Raw genomic sequence first — 15,881 nt, forward strand, 5'->3', positions numbered from 1 at the left:
CTATGTAACCACACACACACACACACACACACACACACACACACACACACACACACACACACACCCTAATCTATCCCTAAAAGATGGAACAGTGCTAATCTATATTTGAATTTGAAAAATAACTACAGTAAGCAATATTACATTTTTCTAAAGAAATATTTAATTGGTAGTCTTCTAGAAAGAAGGCTTTTCATATAGTACAAAAACATGCAGTCGGAAGCACTGAGAAAACTGGGCAACACAAGAGAAGCATGAGATGTGACACGAAGCAGCTGATGGTCTGTGTAAGTCAAAAATAAAATTCTAAGCACACAACCAACTGAATTGACCCTTCCGCTTGGCCAAGAGCATTCTAAAGTAAACCTGAAACACTAGCTCAGGCCATGATGGGAATGGGTGGTTAGACATACCTCATTATACCTTCCTCTCTTTGGAATTCAGGCACAGTGGACCAGCATTAACATTAAAACAGAGACCTTAAGACTGACAAAAACAGACTCTTTGTAGCAATAAGATAACACGACAGATAACAGGCCCTGAGAGAAATCTAAGTATTTTATCCTAAAATAAATTTCTCTTAAGTCTGATAAGAAACATTTACAATCTATTCTCTCTGAAGCCTGCTACCTTCTGGCTTCATCTCACAGTAAGAACCTTGGTCTCCACAATACCTTATCTTAACCCAGACATTCCCTTCTATTGATTCCAGATCTTTGGATAAACCCACTGCCAATCAGAAAATCTTTGAATCCACCTATAACCTGGAAGGCCCTCCCTCTGTCCCTGTCCCTTTCTCACCAGCTTCAAGTTGTCCTGCCTTTCTCTATCGAACCAATGTAAATCTTACATGTATTGATGTCTTACATTCCGCTAAAATGTAAAAATGCATGAAACCAAGCTGTAGCCTGACAGCACAATTGTCTCTTCCTCTCACGTATCCTTGCCATGTTAACCATACTCGTCAGTTTGAACCCAGTGTCCTGCCCTCCAAAAATCCTTTGCACTTCCCACAAGATAAATCCTCAGTCCCGTGTTTGGTATATAATGTCCTCTTCAGGCTGCCCCAACCTGCTGCTGCTCCTGACAAGAGCCACCTTGGGCTCATGCTCTCAGGATCTCCTGGGGCTGTGTCAGACTTGTTTCTTAACGGACTTAAAAGAAATCTATTTTGGCGTAAAACACTTTGATTTCTCTCAGGACTTACTGTCATGTTGTTATTGCTACAAAGAGTCTGTTTTTGTTAGTCTTAAGGTCTCTGTTTTAAGGCAAATGCTGGTCAACTGTGCCTACAGGTCACTCATATTTATCTCAGAATAAATCTCCTAAAATATTCTACCATTTGACTTTTTCCGTTGTCATCTGGTTCAGGAAATAAGAAAGTGGTAAAGTGATAAAAAATTATTTAAATAGATCAAGACAGTGATAAGATTTACCACAAGTCTAAATATTGTCCATTTTTAAAAACTTACGCAAATATGTTTATATTACAAATGGTAAGATATGACTTTATATCAGTTTTCAAGAGAACACCTCTCCAAGGAAGGGAAATTAACACAGGTTTCTGACTGATTATGTAGGCTTTAGGTAGGTAGAGAAGGTGCCCCAGGCTGATAGAATGGCTAAGGTAAAGGTTTACAGGCTGAGATGTGGAAAGGCATGTCTGAGGGATGACAAGAGAGCGTTTGTGTGCAATAGAGGCTTCTGTCAGGAGCCGCAGGAGGTTGGAGTAGCCTAAAGAGGGCATTATATACCACACACGGGGGTAAGGATTTATCCTTTAGGCAGTGCAAAGGATTTTTAGAGGGCAGGACACTGGGTTCAAACTGATGAGTATGGTTAATATGGCAAGGATACATGAGAAGAGGAGACAGATTTTGGATGAAGACCAGTTACAAAATTGTGACAGATGTCTAGGTATAAAGTGATCTGGGTAGGTACAGAAAAGGGCACTGGGAAAAAAGGGAGAGATGGAGCAAGAAAATATTTGCTATTTCTGCTCCTGTAAACCTTGGCTGTCCAGGAAGAAATTTCTGTGTGATTTTTAGGCTCCAAGACTTGCATCTTGACCTCAGCTGTCCAAGTACTTCCAGATCCAGATGCCTCCTGTGCATCCTACCTGCCCTGGCCAACCTTGTGGACTCTAGACCCAGCCTGTCTGCATGGGCCCACTTTGAGCTGGTTCCCTGAATTCTGGGCTCAACTTCCTCATCTGGACTTTAAATACTTACAGGATTTTCCTCAGTATAAGCTAATCCTTATTAGGCAAGTATCCTTTGGTCTATACCAGCTCCTGGTCTAGGCTTCTCCACCTGAGTTACAGAGCCAACATGGTAGGAACTTTAAAGAAGAGCCTGACAAGGTTCTGAGACCCAGTAAATGTAGGGGTAACTGTTATAGAAAGTAAGAAGTGATACCAAAAATGCACAGATGGCTTGAAGTAACAAACAAAACAGGAATATGTGTTTAGCAATGGTTGGTATATGTGTAAATTTGATTTTGAAAAACGATTTTATTGAGGTATATTTACCATAATATCTGCCCATATGAAGTGAACAATTCGATGATTTTTAGTGAAGTTACCAAATTGTTCAACCATCACCACCATCTAGTTTTAGAACATTTTCGTCACCCCAAAAAGATTCCTTGTAACATTTGCAGTTACTTTGTTTCTGAAGATCTGCCATTTCTGGACATTTCCTAAAATGGTACTAGAAAATACGTGGTCTCCGGCATCTGCCTTCTTTCACTTAGAATCATGTTTTTGAGATCTAGATTGTGTATAATACCCATATGTTAGTGTTTGTTTTTTTTTTTTTTTTTGAGACGGAGTCTCACTCTGTCTCCCAGGCTGGAGTGCAGTGGCGCGATCTTGGCTGACTGCAAGCTCCACCTCCCGGATTCACGCCATTCTCCTGCCTCAGCCTTCCCAGTAGCTGGGACTACAGGCGCCCGCCACCACGCCTGGTTAATTTTTTTGTATTTTTAGTAGAGACAGGGTTTCACCTGTTAGCCAGGATGGTCTCGATCTCCTGACCTTGCGATCTGCCGCCTCGGCCTCTCAAAGTGCTGGGATTACAGGCGTGAGCTACCGCGCCTGGCCTATTTTAGTAATTTTAATGTTTAAACAAGGTTTCATTTCAAAAATTCTAAATCTATTATCATAAAGATGTAATGAAAATTGCTTTTTGCTCAATCCTAAACCACTCCATTGCCTCACAAAGAAAGGTAACATGTGCTACAGAGAAAGAAGTGCATGGAGGTGTTGTACTGGAAAGGTCCAGTCTATTAATCTCCATACTACAGCTGTGAACCACAGGAAAGAGGCCCAGCCCAGTTAAGACTATAGGCCAAGGCATGTCACTTTCTGAACATCAGTTTTATTAGCTCTAAAATACGACTGGGCTAGATCATGGGTAGCTGTCTACCTTTCTCAGCCTCCATCCTCTGCGCCCACGCAGGACACCCTGCCCCGTCAGTAACAGCATGAGGAGGCAATGCATAAGTGTGGTTATACAAATGGCCCCACCAGGCAGAAAATCACCAGACAAGGTGATTTCTCAGCTTCTTTTCAGCTCTAGTTTTATACATCTCAAGTTGGAAAGGAACTTTCCTCACATTCATCATGTTCCCAAGGTTTCTCTTTGAGATGAATACTGAGGCTTGAACTATACTAGTGCATTTTCCTAGTTTCACTAAATTTGAAGAGTTGCTCTAGCACAAATTCTCTAATGTACAAATTCTCTAACGTGTTTTGGTGGAACATCCACCAAAGCCTTTCCCACACTCATCACATCACCAGAGTTTCCAGCTAGTAGGGAGAGTTCTAAGGGGTTTATAAAGCAATGAGGTTTGGCTGAAGGCTCTCCCACATTGCCCACATTCACAGGTTTTTCTCAGGTATGAATTTTCTGATGCTTAATATGGGATGAGCTCTGACTGAAGGCCTTCCTCTATTTCCTTCTTTCATAGGGCCTCTCTCTAGTATGTGTTCTTGATGCTTAGTAAAGGAAGAGATACAACTGAAGATTTTTCCGTACTTACCACACTAGTAGAATTTCTCTCCACTACAAGTTATCTGATTTTCTTAAAGAATCAGTATGTAACTGAAGGCTTGCCACACTCACTGCATTGATAAGGCTCCTCCCCAGTGTTGGCTGTCTGATGCTGAATAATATGCATCCTCTGATCGAAGCCTTCCCACATTCATTACATTCACGTGGTTTCTCACTAGTATGGATTCTCTCGTGTTTGGTAAGAGAGGGGAAGCCCACCCCCTCTTGACATTGATAGGGATTCTCTTTAGTAATTATTGCCTGATGTGGAAAAGATGTGGTCTTCCCACATACATTACACCTTTAGGATCTCTCTCTGATATGAATTCCTTAAGTTCTGGTGATGTCTGCACTCCAGCTGAAAGCCCGTCTATATTCACTGAATTTATAGGAGTTTTTTCCCAGCATGACTTCTCTGATGTTTAATAAGGGATGCAGTATGAGCAAAGGCCCTTCCACACTCATTACATTTGTAGGGTTTCTCTCCAGTGTGAAATCTGTAATGTTGAGTGAGAGATGAACTCTGGCTGAAGGCTCTCCCACATTTATTACATTTGTAAGGTTTCTCTCCAGTATGAAATCTGTAATGCACAATGAGTGATGAGCTCTGGCTGAAGGTTCTCCCACATTCCCTGCATTCATAGGGCTTTTCTCCAGTATGAGTCCTCTGATGCTTAATAAGGGATGAAGTGTGACCAAAAGCTCGTCCACATTCATTACATTTGTAGGGTTTCTCTCCAGTGTGAAATCTATAGTGCAGAACAAGAGACGAACTCTGGCTGAAGGCTCTCCCACATTCACTGCATTCATAGGGCTTTTCTCCAGTATGAGTTCTTTGATGTTTAATAAGGGATGAAATATGACCAAAGGCTCTTCCACAGTCACTGCATTCATAGGGCTTTTCTCCAGTGTGACATCGCTGATGGCGCCTAAGTTCTGACTGGAAGTGAAAGGACTTCCCACATTCATTACAGTTAAAAGATTTCTTCTCTGGATGGGTTCTCTGAGAGCTGTTTCCCCCTAAAGTCTGCCTGAATTCTGTATCACATTTATAAGATCCTTCTCCCATGAGAACGCTGTGTTGGTTAACAAGGACTGATCTTAAACCTAAGCTTCTCCCAAATCCATTCCATTTATAATCTCTGCTAAGGGTGGTGGCAGATTTGTGAGTGGTTGACATTTGTTTCAGGTATCTCTCCTGTTTTATCTGCTGCATCTCTAACTGGCCATCACAACTGCAGGCTGCTTTAAACTTGGAGAACTGCAGCACATCTTGAATATGTTTTTCCACTGATACTACCTGGAATAATTCTTCTTTGGAAATTCCCCAACTTGGCATTGATTCCTTGGATTTAGACCTTCTCTCCCAGTCTGTTAAAAAAAAAAAAAAAGAAGAAGACGACATTCTAGTATGTAGAATGTCCTATGTAGCAAGAAAACCAAGCTCCCAATAATGAATGTGAAATAATTAACCTTTAAAATAACACCTAAAAGGGACGTACAGATTTTTTCAATAATGGCTTATGTCTGAAGATGGTTTTGGAGTATCGAGAATGAGTTATGAGCAGATGACTGGAGATTAAGAAAATCTGAGATATATGTGTTTAGATTCCAGTACACAAGGTAAGTCCAAAGACTAAAGATGAGAGGAGGGTAGGAAGGGTGACAAGGAAATAGACTAAGTTTAAGGGATGGGGACAAAAATCAATAAACCAAGTATAGGATTGTAAGTCACCCAGGTACAGATTCTATATTCTCACAATTTCTTCAGGCCTACATAATTGTAACAGAATTCTACCCAGTCTTCCTACCTCCAGGTTTCCTGAAACCCTTCACTTTCTTCTTTTCCAAATGCCCATTTCCTTAAGGTCTTCCCAGTCTTAATCTTCCAAAGGCTCTCCAGTGCCTACAGGATAAACCCTTAATCTTTCACTATAGCTCTATAATACTTTACCAGGTCCTGTCCTCTTTTTCAGCAAGTGCCTTGAGCACAGAAACTGGCTGCCTTCCTGTTTCCCATATATCCACTGCCCCTCTCACCATTCTCTTTCTTTAAGACTTTGCATACCTTTCAGGGACAAGCTCATGTCCTCCACGAAGTATTCCTTTAACACCTTAGTGCACACCCTATATTATTATATATTATGCACATATACATATAACATGTATCATATTACTCTATATAATTATGATAGGAAGAGAAACTCTCCCCTAAAGATGCCTGTGTCCTAATCACAAGAACCTGTGAGTGGGTTACCTTATATGACAAAAGGGACTTTGCAGATGTGATTAACGGTACAGACCTGGAGATGGGGACCTGGATTATTTAAATAGGTCAAATCTAATCATGAGCGCTTAAAATCGGAGAGCATTTCCTGGCTGGGCAGAAAGATGTGTAAGCCATTGCTGGCTTTGAAGATGGAGGAGGGGCACTTTCAGCCAAGTAATCTGGCAGTCTCTAGAAGCTGGGAACATCCATCTGTTTATAGCCAGCAAGAAAACAAGGACCTCGGTTTTATAACTGCAAGGTATTGGTTCTGCCAACAACCCAAATGAAAAGAAAAAAGGTGCCCAGCCACTCCAGAAAGGTACACAGCCCTGTGGACATCTTGGTTGGAACCATGTGATACACGTGCCAGACTTCTGACCTACGAACTATGACATGAGTTTGTGTTGTTTAAAGCCACCAAGTTTGTGCTACTCTGTTTCAGCCACAGTGGAAAATTAATAAAATAATAATAACAAGCACACTTTTGAAGAAGGAAATGACTGGTAATGCCTAACCAGTGGTTCCAGGGGCCAGTCAGAGTTTCTGAGTCAATAGGTCTTGTGTGGCTCCTGGGAACCCGAATGTTTAACAAGCTCCCTGGGACATTCTGAAACATAGCCATGCTCATATACCATTGTTAAATAAATAAATGACTAGATCCAGATGTCAGACCCTTGATCTCATTTCGGAAGGAAAAAAGATCAAGTAAGTACCAGTACAGAGGACATCAGCATCTTCCCTCTCTGTCATAACCCAGCCTATCCTCTCAGGAATTTAGCACCACTTTCTTGAGCTTCAGCTCTGGCCATGGGTAAGATTCTGGCTCATGGAAATGAACTGGCATAGACTGTCACGTGCCTCCAGTGTGCTTGGGTTATACACGGCAGTCAGGAAAGCTTTGAGTCAAGAATTCTGCCCCAAGGCATATAGCCTACCAGGTACTCTCAAGTCACCTAAGAATCAAAGGTCTCAAAGGGATGCTGTCAACAGCTGTCAAGGAGTAGTCTTTGTTCCTGGAACCACTTTTTTTGAGACTCAGCTTAATCAAGCTTGAAGTGTCCTCACCTGGATCTTCCTGACATCTGTCTGTCCTTGCCTGTAACCGCTTCATTTCTGGGGTGCTCAACTTTTCTGTTTGATCTCTCACTAACTCCCTTAACTCTGCTGATCTAGGATTGCCTGGCCCTATATGATTGTTAATCCATCTAACATTGACTATGAGACATCTATTGATGCTGCGTGGCACCAATAACCCAGAAGGCATGGGCAGAGATGGGAACCAAACAAAGCATAAAGACTAGAAAAGCAAAGGAACATCTCCTCTCCTGACACCAGAAATAATTACAAAATTCAACATACCAGAGTTGAGGGCTCCTGCCAAGTGACCTCATCTTCTGAAAGGACAGCACCCTGACCACAGACTCTGGGCTACCTCCCACCCCAGCTGGGCCTTATCATATGCAATGCTCTCACTCACTCACCTGAGTGGGCTCCTGTTGAGATTTCTCTCTCCACCATGAAGGGCTCGCCCCTTTCCTCCAACTGGCAGATCACATATGGTTTGGATACTAGAAGCCCTGACGGTAGAGAAGGAAAAGGATTTTGGTTGTGTGTGCCAGTGGCCAAGTCTTTGGATATTCATCTTCAAGGTGGAGAAATACTGTAGGCATGGAAAGCCTACAGAGAACAGGCATTGTGAAAAGTCAGGAACACAGCCAGGTAACTTCCTATTTCAACTCCGTAAGTAGCTGGATGTTTCCTAGAACTAGGAACAGAAATACTGTATCATTGGGCCCCAAAGAGAATGTAAATGTCTGATTCCAGACTTCCCAAGGAAACCCAGGGCAAAACTCAGCCAACCGGCCCAAACACCACTAGCTCTTAAACATCAAGGAAATCAAGAAGTCCTGCTGGGCAGGCTTTGGGCTTTGGAGGCCTTGTGCTCACCCAGAAAGGCCAGGTTCCTGAAGTTCTCCAGCATAACCTCCCTGTAGAGGTCCTTCTGAGCAGGGTTCAGCTGCCCCCACTCCCACTGGGTGAATTCCACAGCCACATCTTCAAATGTCATCAGGTCCTGAAACACAGAAGACACTCCTGTACTCTGAAGGAGCACCCTCATGGCCCTGGGGAGAAAAGCAGGCAGGCATCTAAGGAGAACCTCAGGATGTGCAAGAAGGATTCTGAGTGCCCAGCAGCTATCCCAGTGCCCACAGAGTTGTGGGTTTTGTTATCTCAAAAATATTTTAAGCTGCTCCAGGGATTGTACCGTCCTTACTACTTGGTATCCCACCCAATGTCCACTTACATGCTTATCAGTATGAAAACTGCTAGGAAATATAACCAGGGTCTTAGGTGAATCAGGCCTACAGAGACATTCTTCTTAGGTGGAGGTAAATGTAATACATTTCCTCATTTGTCAAAAGGTTTTATTCTCAATCTAGTTACATTTAATTGGAATCAATTAGAATTAACAGATGAATATGCTTTGCATTCTCAAATGCACAAGGATCAACAGTTTTCTAATAAAGTATTTTTGAAACTTGTGACCTATGATTTTAACAACAATAAGGCCAAATCAAGTAATCTGGGGCTTATGATAATTTATCCTCCACCTGCCTGCCAGCACACAGTTCAGCAAAAGGAAATCACAAGTGGCTTTATGATGAAACAATAAGTTTTGTGAGTTTGACTAGCATGATACTTTCCCCCAAAGCCTAATCATTACTCAGTTCCTAAGTTTATAAAGCTGAGCATGAAACCCTGGATCCCACGTCACCATTATAAAGCATAATTATTCTATAGGTCCTGGCCAGAACTATCCTGTCACCTTCAATCTCAGTAATTAGAACACCTCCCATTTAGCTTATATTGTATGGCAATCCACTAAAGAGCAAAATAGGTGAAAGTACTATAAATTCCTGTTACTTTTACCCCAAAGTATTTAAAAATCACATCCCATCTAGATACTGATTCCACAGAAAAGCTGAAGTAACAATTTTATAATATAAAAATCATCCAAAATAATCAAACATGAAAAATTCACTACTATAGTGATCTCTTTTGATAGGTTATATTATTTGTCCAAAATATCCACTGGCCCTCCCTAAAGAATTGAGCTTCTGCCTCCCCCGGCCCCAGGTGGGGCGCTGTCATCTGCTTTCTCAAACTGAACGTGAAAGACACGAGCTACAGGTGAGCAAAAGCCTTCAGAGCCAGTGGGGGTTCTGCAGTTGTCCTTTCCTGTCTGCCTTGAGAATGGCAAATGATATGAGTGAAGATGTGGGCAAAGCCACAGCTGTCACGTAACATGGGCAAGAGGGAACCTTTCATGGCGTAAGTCTCTAAGGGTTTGCTGTTGCTATCATGGCATAACTAGCCTATACTGACTCCTTAAAAAACTGGTACTCAAAGTGGAGTTCTGCCATAACAAAAAGCCAAAAATAGATGACACCGGCATCCAGGCCAGGCAGTGAAGAAACTTATTCGCAAGGTGGCAACCCATGTAATTTGGTGGTGAACTGTTTGATGAAACTATTGCCTTCAATAACTTGAAAGATGAACAATGAAAGCATGAGCTTGCGATGTTATGAGAAGAGGCTGGAAACATAACATTAGTAGTGTGAGTTGGTTGTTATTGGCTGAGTTTGACAAAATATTACAAGAAAAAATGAGCTCAAGAGTTTGTGGTTTGCAAAACAAAAATGGAAGGCAATAGGAAATGTCCAGAAATGCTAGGACTTGCAGGGTTGGAGACAACCAATTCTCATTTCCAACTGGCCAAAGACAATATACATTAGCTTCTGCGTGACAACGGCTAATTAAAACTCAGTCCATTATCAGGGACCAAATCATGGATGTGGTTGTCAAACCTTTTTGTTTAAACCTCTGAGTAATTTCAAAAGGCTCCCAGTAAATCTCCCAGTAATTTCAAAAAGCTCCCAGTAAAGGCTTTCAGTAGGACCAAATTGTTCAGAGTGAAAAAAGTATAGATTTCCCAAGGAAATCCAAAAACTCCACAATTAAGGCCAAAGAAGGGGGCATATTTCAAAAAGAACTGTGGGTCAAACCACTGACACATGGAGCCAACTGGAAACAAATTCATAAAAAGCTGATTAAGTTTTTTAGAGGTACACTTAAAACAATCCTGGGCCACCAACCTACTCCAGCAGGATGAAAAAGCTGCTTTGCCCCCAAGAAAGCTTATTCTCCAGTATCATCTTCATATGACACCAAGGAGGTATCAAAAGGAAGGAACTTCCCAAGGGCAAAACCAACAGCCAAGGAAAACACTAGGCCGGGGAGCTCCACCCAGGGAGCAGAACCAGGGTGTAACCTGCAGACTTTCCCACTCCCAAGACCAAGGGTCCTCACAGTGTCTGTCCAGTGGAATTTCATGACTGTTATGGACCCAGGACTGACTCTTCCCATGCTTCCCTCTCCTGCAAAGGAGTGTCTACCATGGCCATCCTGTCCCCATTGCTCATTGTATACTGGATATATGGATTCAGGTAATTGTCCTTTTAGTTTGTAGGTATCCAGACCCACGGGATCTCCATCCAGACTATTGTGCCATCCAGGACTTCGATCATGATGCTCTGACTGGATGCAGCTCTTGGGTTATTTCTCTTGGAGGGCATTTTGTGTGCAGGAGAGAGGGAAGTGAACATCTATGGGTAAGAAAATATACAGTGATGGATGAATTATTTGCTTAACGTAATCCCTGCCCTTCCCTTTAGGATCCTCACTCTAGGAGGCTAATACTTCCCACTTCATTAACATTAGGCTTGGCCACGGGACCTGCAGCAGCCAGGGGGTTGTGAGCAGAAGCCACATGTGCCGCTTCTGAGTGGAAGCCCAAAGAGCCATCCCCGGGTTCTCACACTGCTCTTTCCCTCTGATACAAGAAGAGCATATCCCAGAGGGAGTTGACCCTTCAGCCTGAAGCTCAGAGAGAAGAGGGTGTGAAGTAGAGTCACAGTCAGCCCACTACTGACAAAGACAGCAGAAAGAAGAAAGACACTCTTTCTAACTGCGAGCCATTGAGATGTGGGGCTGTCATTACCACACTGAACCCACCTAAGTGCTCTGATAAACCTCTGAATGATGTACATCAGGGCCAAAAAGATTTAAATGCTATTTATAACTTTACTGATTAAATTCATTACTAGGGGGGTTCCCCCTTTTGGCTTGAAAGTTAAATGTCAGTGTCTATCATCAAGCCTGAATCCCATGCCTATCCTGGATGCTGGGAAACCCCGGAGGCTGGCATTTGTACCCCTCCACATCCAGCTCACTAGAGACAAACCTGAATCCCCCTTGAGGGCCAGTCACCACGATCCCTGATGCCAACAAGGATTAGGCAGTTACTATCTGCCAGCGGAACTGCCAGCGGACTCTAACAACAACATGAGGCGGCTCTATGATTGAGTGGTTAAGATCTCAGAGCCAGACAGTCTAGATGTAAAATTGGGGTCCCTTCCTCACTAACTAGATAACCATGAGCAAGTTACTTTCTCTCTCTGTGCCTTGACTTCTTCAGTTAACCTCTCCACACTTCGGTTACCATTCTTCAAAATGGTAACCATTTATGGGAATGTTTTAGAGACAAAATGAATTAGTATGTGTAAATTGTAGAGAATAGTTCCTGATACAGGTTTTGTTCTCCATAAATAATAACTATTTTCATCATCATTAACATTATTATAGTCTTCACGTTATTGCTGCCTGCTTAACATGTTACTGGTGGCAAACCAATGCATAGAGAGGTTAGGTGACTCATCCAAGGCCACACAGCCTGTAAATAGTAAAGTTAAGTGTGTCTCCTCCCTAATCCAGGGGGACCCAGCCTCAAACAGCCTGCCCACCTGTCCATACCCTTAAAACCTGCTTGTCCCCAGTTCTCCATGAGTTTTCCCAACCTCTCCAGAACAGGCCAATTCCCCTTTTCGTGAACCTCGATGGAAAGGCCTGTCTGTGCCACTCCATTTGGCATCAAACCGTTCACATCCTGTTACTGGTGGCTGCGATGGGTGTCAGGGTCCTCTCCCACTGTGGCTGTGACACTCTTTCAAGGCCAGGGCTGTCATATTACCTGGTGGTCACCACAGTGCCCTTTCCCGAAATATGCCAGAGTAAGCCCAAACGATCTGAGTGGGTGCACAGCAAGAAGAGAACACCCCGGACAGGGCAGGGAGCCATCATTCACTTGGATGGGCTCAGCCTCCTGCAGAGACAGCATTGGGTCAGTTCCCTTAGTGAACAAAGAGGCTACTTTTTGGTGAAAAGTAGGCAAAGCTAACCATCGTTCAGGCATTTGAGGAAAAATTAAGAACACAACTCACCCAAGGTCTGGCTTTCAGGAATGAATTGGTTGTTCCCTCTTCTCCTGGGAATCTCTCTGGAGGAAGAGCAGGATTCTGAGAAGGGGAAGCTGGGAAAGCAGAAGGAGACATAAGGGAAGCTGACCCTGCCGGCACACACAGCTCTCAGACTTCCCAAGCTGAGACCCAGAACAGCTCTGAATGTCACCTCCATTGTCCTGAGGACCCCAGTGGATCAAAAGGATCTGAGAGGCAGCTTCTAGCCTTCAAACATTGAGAGAAGTGCCCCTGTACACAGCTGCATGAGGCTCCCACCTGTCCACAGCCCACATCAGTCTATAAGTGAGTGAAGCGTGACCAGTCTGGCCATACCACTGAAGTTATTTACTGGGCATACTGTATGCAGGACATCTCCTAGGACTTTTGGAAATATAAAGATGGAAAAGACCTTCAAGGAACTTTAAACCTAGCCTACAGGTTAACAATTACACAAGACCCAAGGCAAGGCCATGCAGGATTATGAGGCTTTAAAGGGAGGAAGTTACACCTCTCCCCTCATCCTTGGGAACCCAGCTCAGAGGCCACCTCTTTCTGAGAAGCTGCCCCTGGTGTTCCCAAGCTCTGTTAGGTCTCTGCAACACACTTGAGAGCTCCTTCATTATAAAGCTTTGCATCATACTGTTCATAAAAGCCTTAAAACAAACAAAAGCTAACCGAAATCATGCCAGAGAAGTAGTTAAGGCTAACAACATGGGTGTAAGCATAGCACATGTCGGCATTCCTCAAGCTTCATGTGTGTGTGGATCCCTGAGGATCTTGTTAAACTCTGGCTCAAGACTTGCTAAGACCCTGTTTGAGGATGTGTGGGGCCCCAGAGTCTGCAATTCTAGAGAGCTTCTGGGCAATGCCTCTGCTGGTCCCAGAGCCACACTGATTAGCAAGGGTATAAAGGAAAAAAGAGGGGGTGGGAGGCCCACAGACTGGGCCCAGTTCTTCCACTGGCCAGTTATGTGTCCTTGAGCACGTGCACTGAAGGATGAACAGTCGGATTAAAATGCCCACCTGGTGAGAGACAGGACGTTCTAAACTTAGGACTGGCTTAAAACCTCCTAGGTCACCTGGATTGCCCTGCCCCCAAAGCTATTGGGGGAAGGGGCTCAGAGGAAGTGCCCACCATGTACACTGCTGACCTTAGACACCGCTGAGCTAGAACGACTGGAAGAACCTTATTAGTGAGGTGATTAAGGAGGTGGACGACAAGGCTCCAAATGGCCCTATTGTCCTCTGATCCCTGGCCAAGGGCCACTCCCTCTTGGGTTTGCTTGCCCTCTCCCTGCCGCAGCAGGAAGAGATCGGATCGTCTTCTGCTCTCCTCTCTCTCCTCTGGCCATTGGGACAATTTTCCGTGGCCATCCCCTCCACCTCCGCCACGGGCATCTAGAGACCCCTGCCAGACCCAGGAGACTGCGGCTTCAGCCTTCTGGGTCTGGAACGTTAGATGTCGCCACACGGAAGGCAGATGAAGTACAGCCTCACCCTTCAGTGGGATTCCCCGGCCTCTTCCTGGGGTCCTCCTGATATCGGGCCTGGTACTAGCTTCCCATGAGGGCTCCTGGCCCTCTGCACGCTCCAGAGCCAAACCTGATGCTGTGGAGTCCATAGCTGGGGCTAAGGAGCGGCGTCCTTTCACTAGGTCCAAATCTCTGTCTTTCGGCCACAGCCCTGTGGTCCTCCCGAGGGTTCAGGCAGCGGGACGCAGGCTGGGGCTGCCTGGGGGACACGAGGCATCCCCACTAGGCGCGGCGGGGCCAGCGGACCTGCAGGGCCCAGAGCAGGGCTGGCAAACCCGGGTGCGCCCGGCGCGGCGCACTGGCCCGGGGTCGTGCTCTTCCCTCGCCAAGTCCGGCTTCCTACCCGCGGCTTGGCTCCGCCTCAGGACGAGGCTCTGGAACCCAGCTCCCACGTGGATCCACACGCGCAGTGGGCTCAGACCACCAGGAGACACGGCCACAGCCACGCCAGCGACGCGAGGGCCCAGCGCTCTTCAGCTGCCCGGAGACAGCAGGGATTCGGTGAGAGCCTCACAGGAGCAGGGACCGACCCTATCAGCCCGGCTCGCCCCGCTGTCCCTGCCTAGCTCCGGCCTGCACAGTCCCTAGCAGGGGGCACTCGGAGGGACACGCCCAGCTCCGTCAGGGGCCGGGGCGCGGGCCCAGTACAGGTCTACGCGCCCGCAGTCTCCGAACGCTCACAGGACCAGGCCCCGCCCCGCGTCCGCCCCGCGCCAGCCCCGCCTCCCGAGGCCGTCCCGAGCTTGCGCAGACGCGGCCGCCGCCGGGCCCTTCAGAGCGAGCGCCGGTGGCGGGGTGCTGGCGCGGCGAGGCTGGAGAGGCGGGGCTCGCGGACGCCTGTAGGATCTCCGCTGGGAGGGGCCGTGCGCGCCGGCCATGCGCCGGCTTTCACCTCGCTCTCCCCCAAGGGCCGGGAGCTACAAGCATTTCCCCTCTCGCGCGTGACTTTGGTAGCTGAGCCTCATATCTCTCTCGTTTTTTGGGGGGAGGGGGGAGACAGTCTTGCTCTGTCGCCCAGGTTGGCGTGCAGGGGCGCGCTCTCGGCTCACCGCAACCTGTGTCTTCTGGGTACAAGCAATTCTCGTGTCTCAGCCTCCGTAGGAGCTGGGATTACAGGTTCCCGCCACCACGCCCAGCTAATTTGTTGTATTTTAGTGGAGACGGGGTTTCACTATGTTAGCCAGGCTGGTCTCGAATTCCGACCTAAGATGATCCTCCCGCCTCAGCCTCCCAAAGTGCTGTGATTACAGGTGTGAGCCACCGCCCCCAACCCGCATATCTCGATGTAAGGCTATTCAACAGAAGCCGCGGTCCTACCCTGGATCTGCTGAGTGAGGATTTCCAGGAGGCTCTCCTGGCCTGCCTAGGAGATACTGGGGACTCACTGCTAGATACTGCTTCTACAGACTGTCCCGTGCCTCTTGCCTTTCTCCGTCTGCCCCTGAATTCAGCGAAAGGTGATGGAGAACAAAAGAGGACTTTGAACGCCCTCCTGCTACAGAAACAAATATCATTTAGGACCCAGAAGAAATGGAGAAACGGCCTGCTATGGTCTGAATGTATGTGTCCCCCTCAAATTCATATGTTGAAACCTAACTCTCAAGGTGATAGTATTAAGAAGTGGAGCCTTTGGAAGACTCTGTCCTCATGAATGAGATTAGTGCCCTTT

At 45.8% G+C, this 15,881-nt stretch overlaps 1 protein-coding gene across 3 annotated transcripts; it reads right to left on the reverse strand.

Annotated features, from left to right (window-relative positions):
* Positions 1-137: 137 nt before the first annotated feature.
* ZNF514 (zinc finger protein 514) lies at positions 138-14,922 on the reverse strand. 3 transcript variants are annotated; one of them, XM_054472754.1, is made up of 6 exons: positions 14,178-14,897; positions 12,663-12,751; positions 12,413-12,544; positions 8,269-8,395; positions 7,803-7,898; positions 138-5,423 (listed from the first exon to the last, which is right to left on the reverse strand). In XM_054472754.1, the coding sequence occupies exons 1-6, from the start codon at positions 14,299-14,301 to the stop codon at positions 4,438-4,440; spliced, it is 1,554 nt and encodes a 517-aa protein (XP_054328729.1). In that variant the 5' UTR covers positions 14,302-14,897; the 3' UTR covers positions 138-4,437. The 3 variants fall into 3 exon arrangements, with proteins under 3 accessions (XP_054328729.1, XP_054328739.1, XP_063505102.1); XM_054472764.2 differs by lacking the exon at positions 12,413-12,544 and having other exon boundaries at positions 14,178-14,922; XM_063649032.1 differs by lacking the exon at positions 12,413-12,544 and having other exon boundaries at positions 14,283-14,906.
* Between the last annotated feature and the right edge of the window lie 959 nt (positions 14,923-15,881).

This window comes from Pongo pygmaeus, chromosome 12 (assembly GCF_028885625.2).
Source record: "Pongo pygmaeus isolate AG05252 chromosome 12, NHGRI_mPonPyg2-v2.0_pri, whole genome shotgun sequence".
Taxonomy (NCBI): domain Eukaryota; kingdom Metazoa; phylum Chordata; class Mammalia; order Primates; family Hominidae; genus Pongo; species Pongo pygmaeus.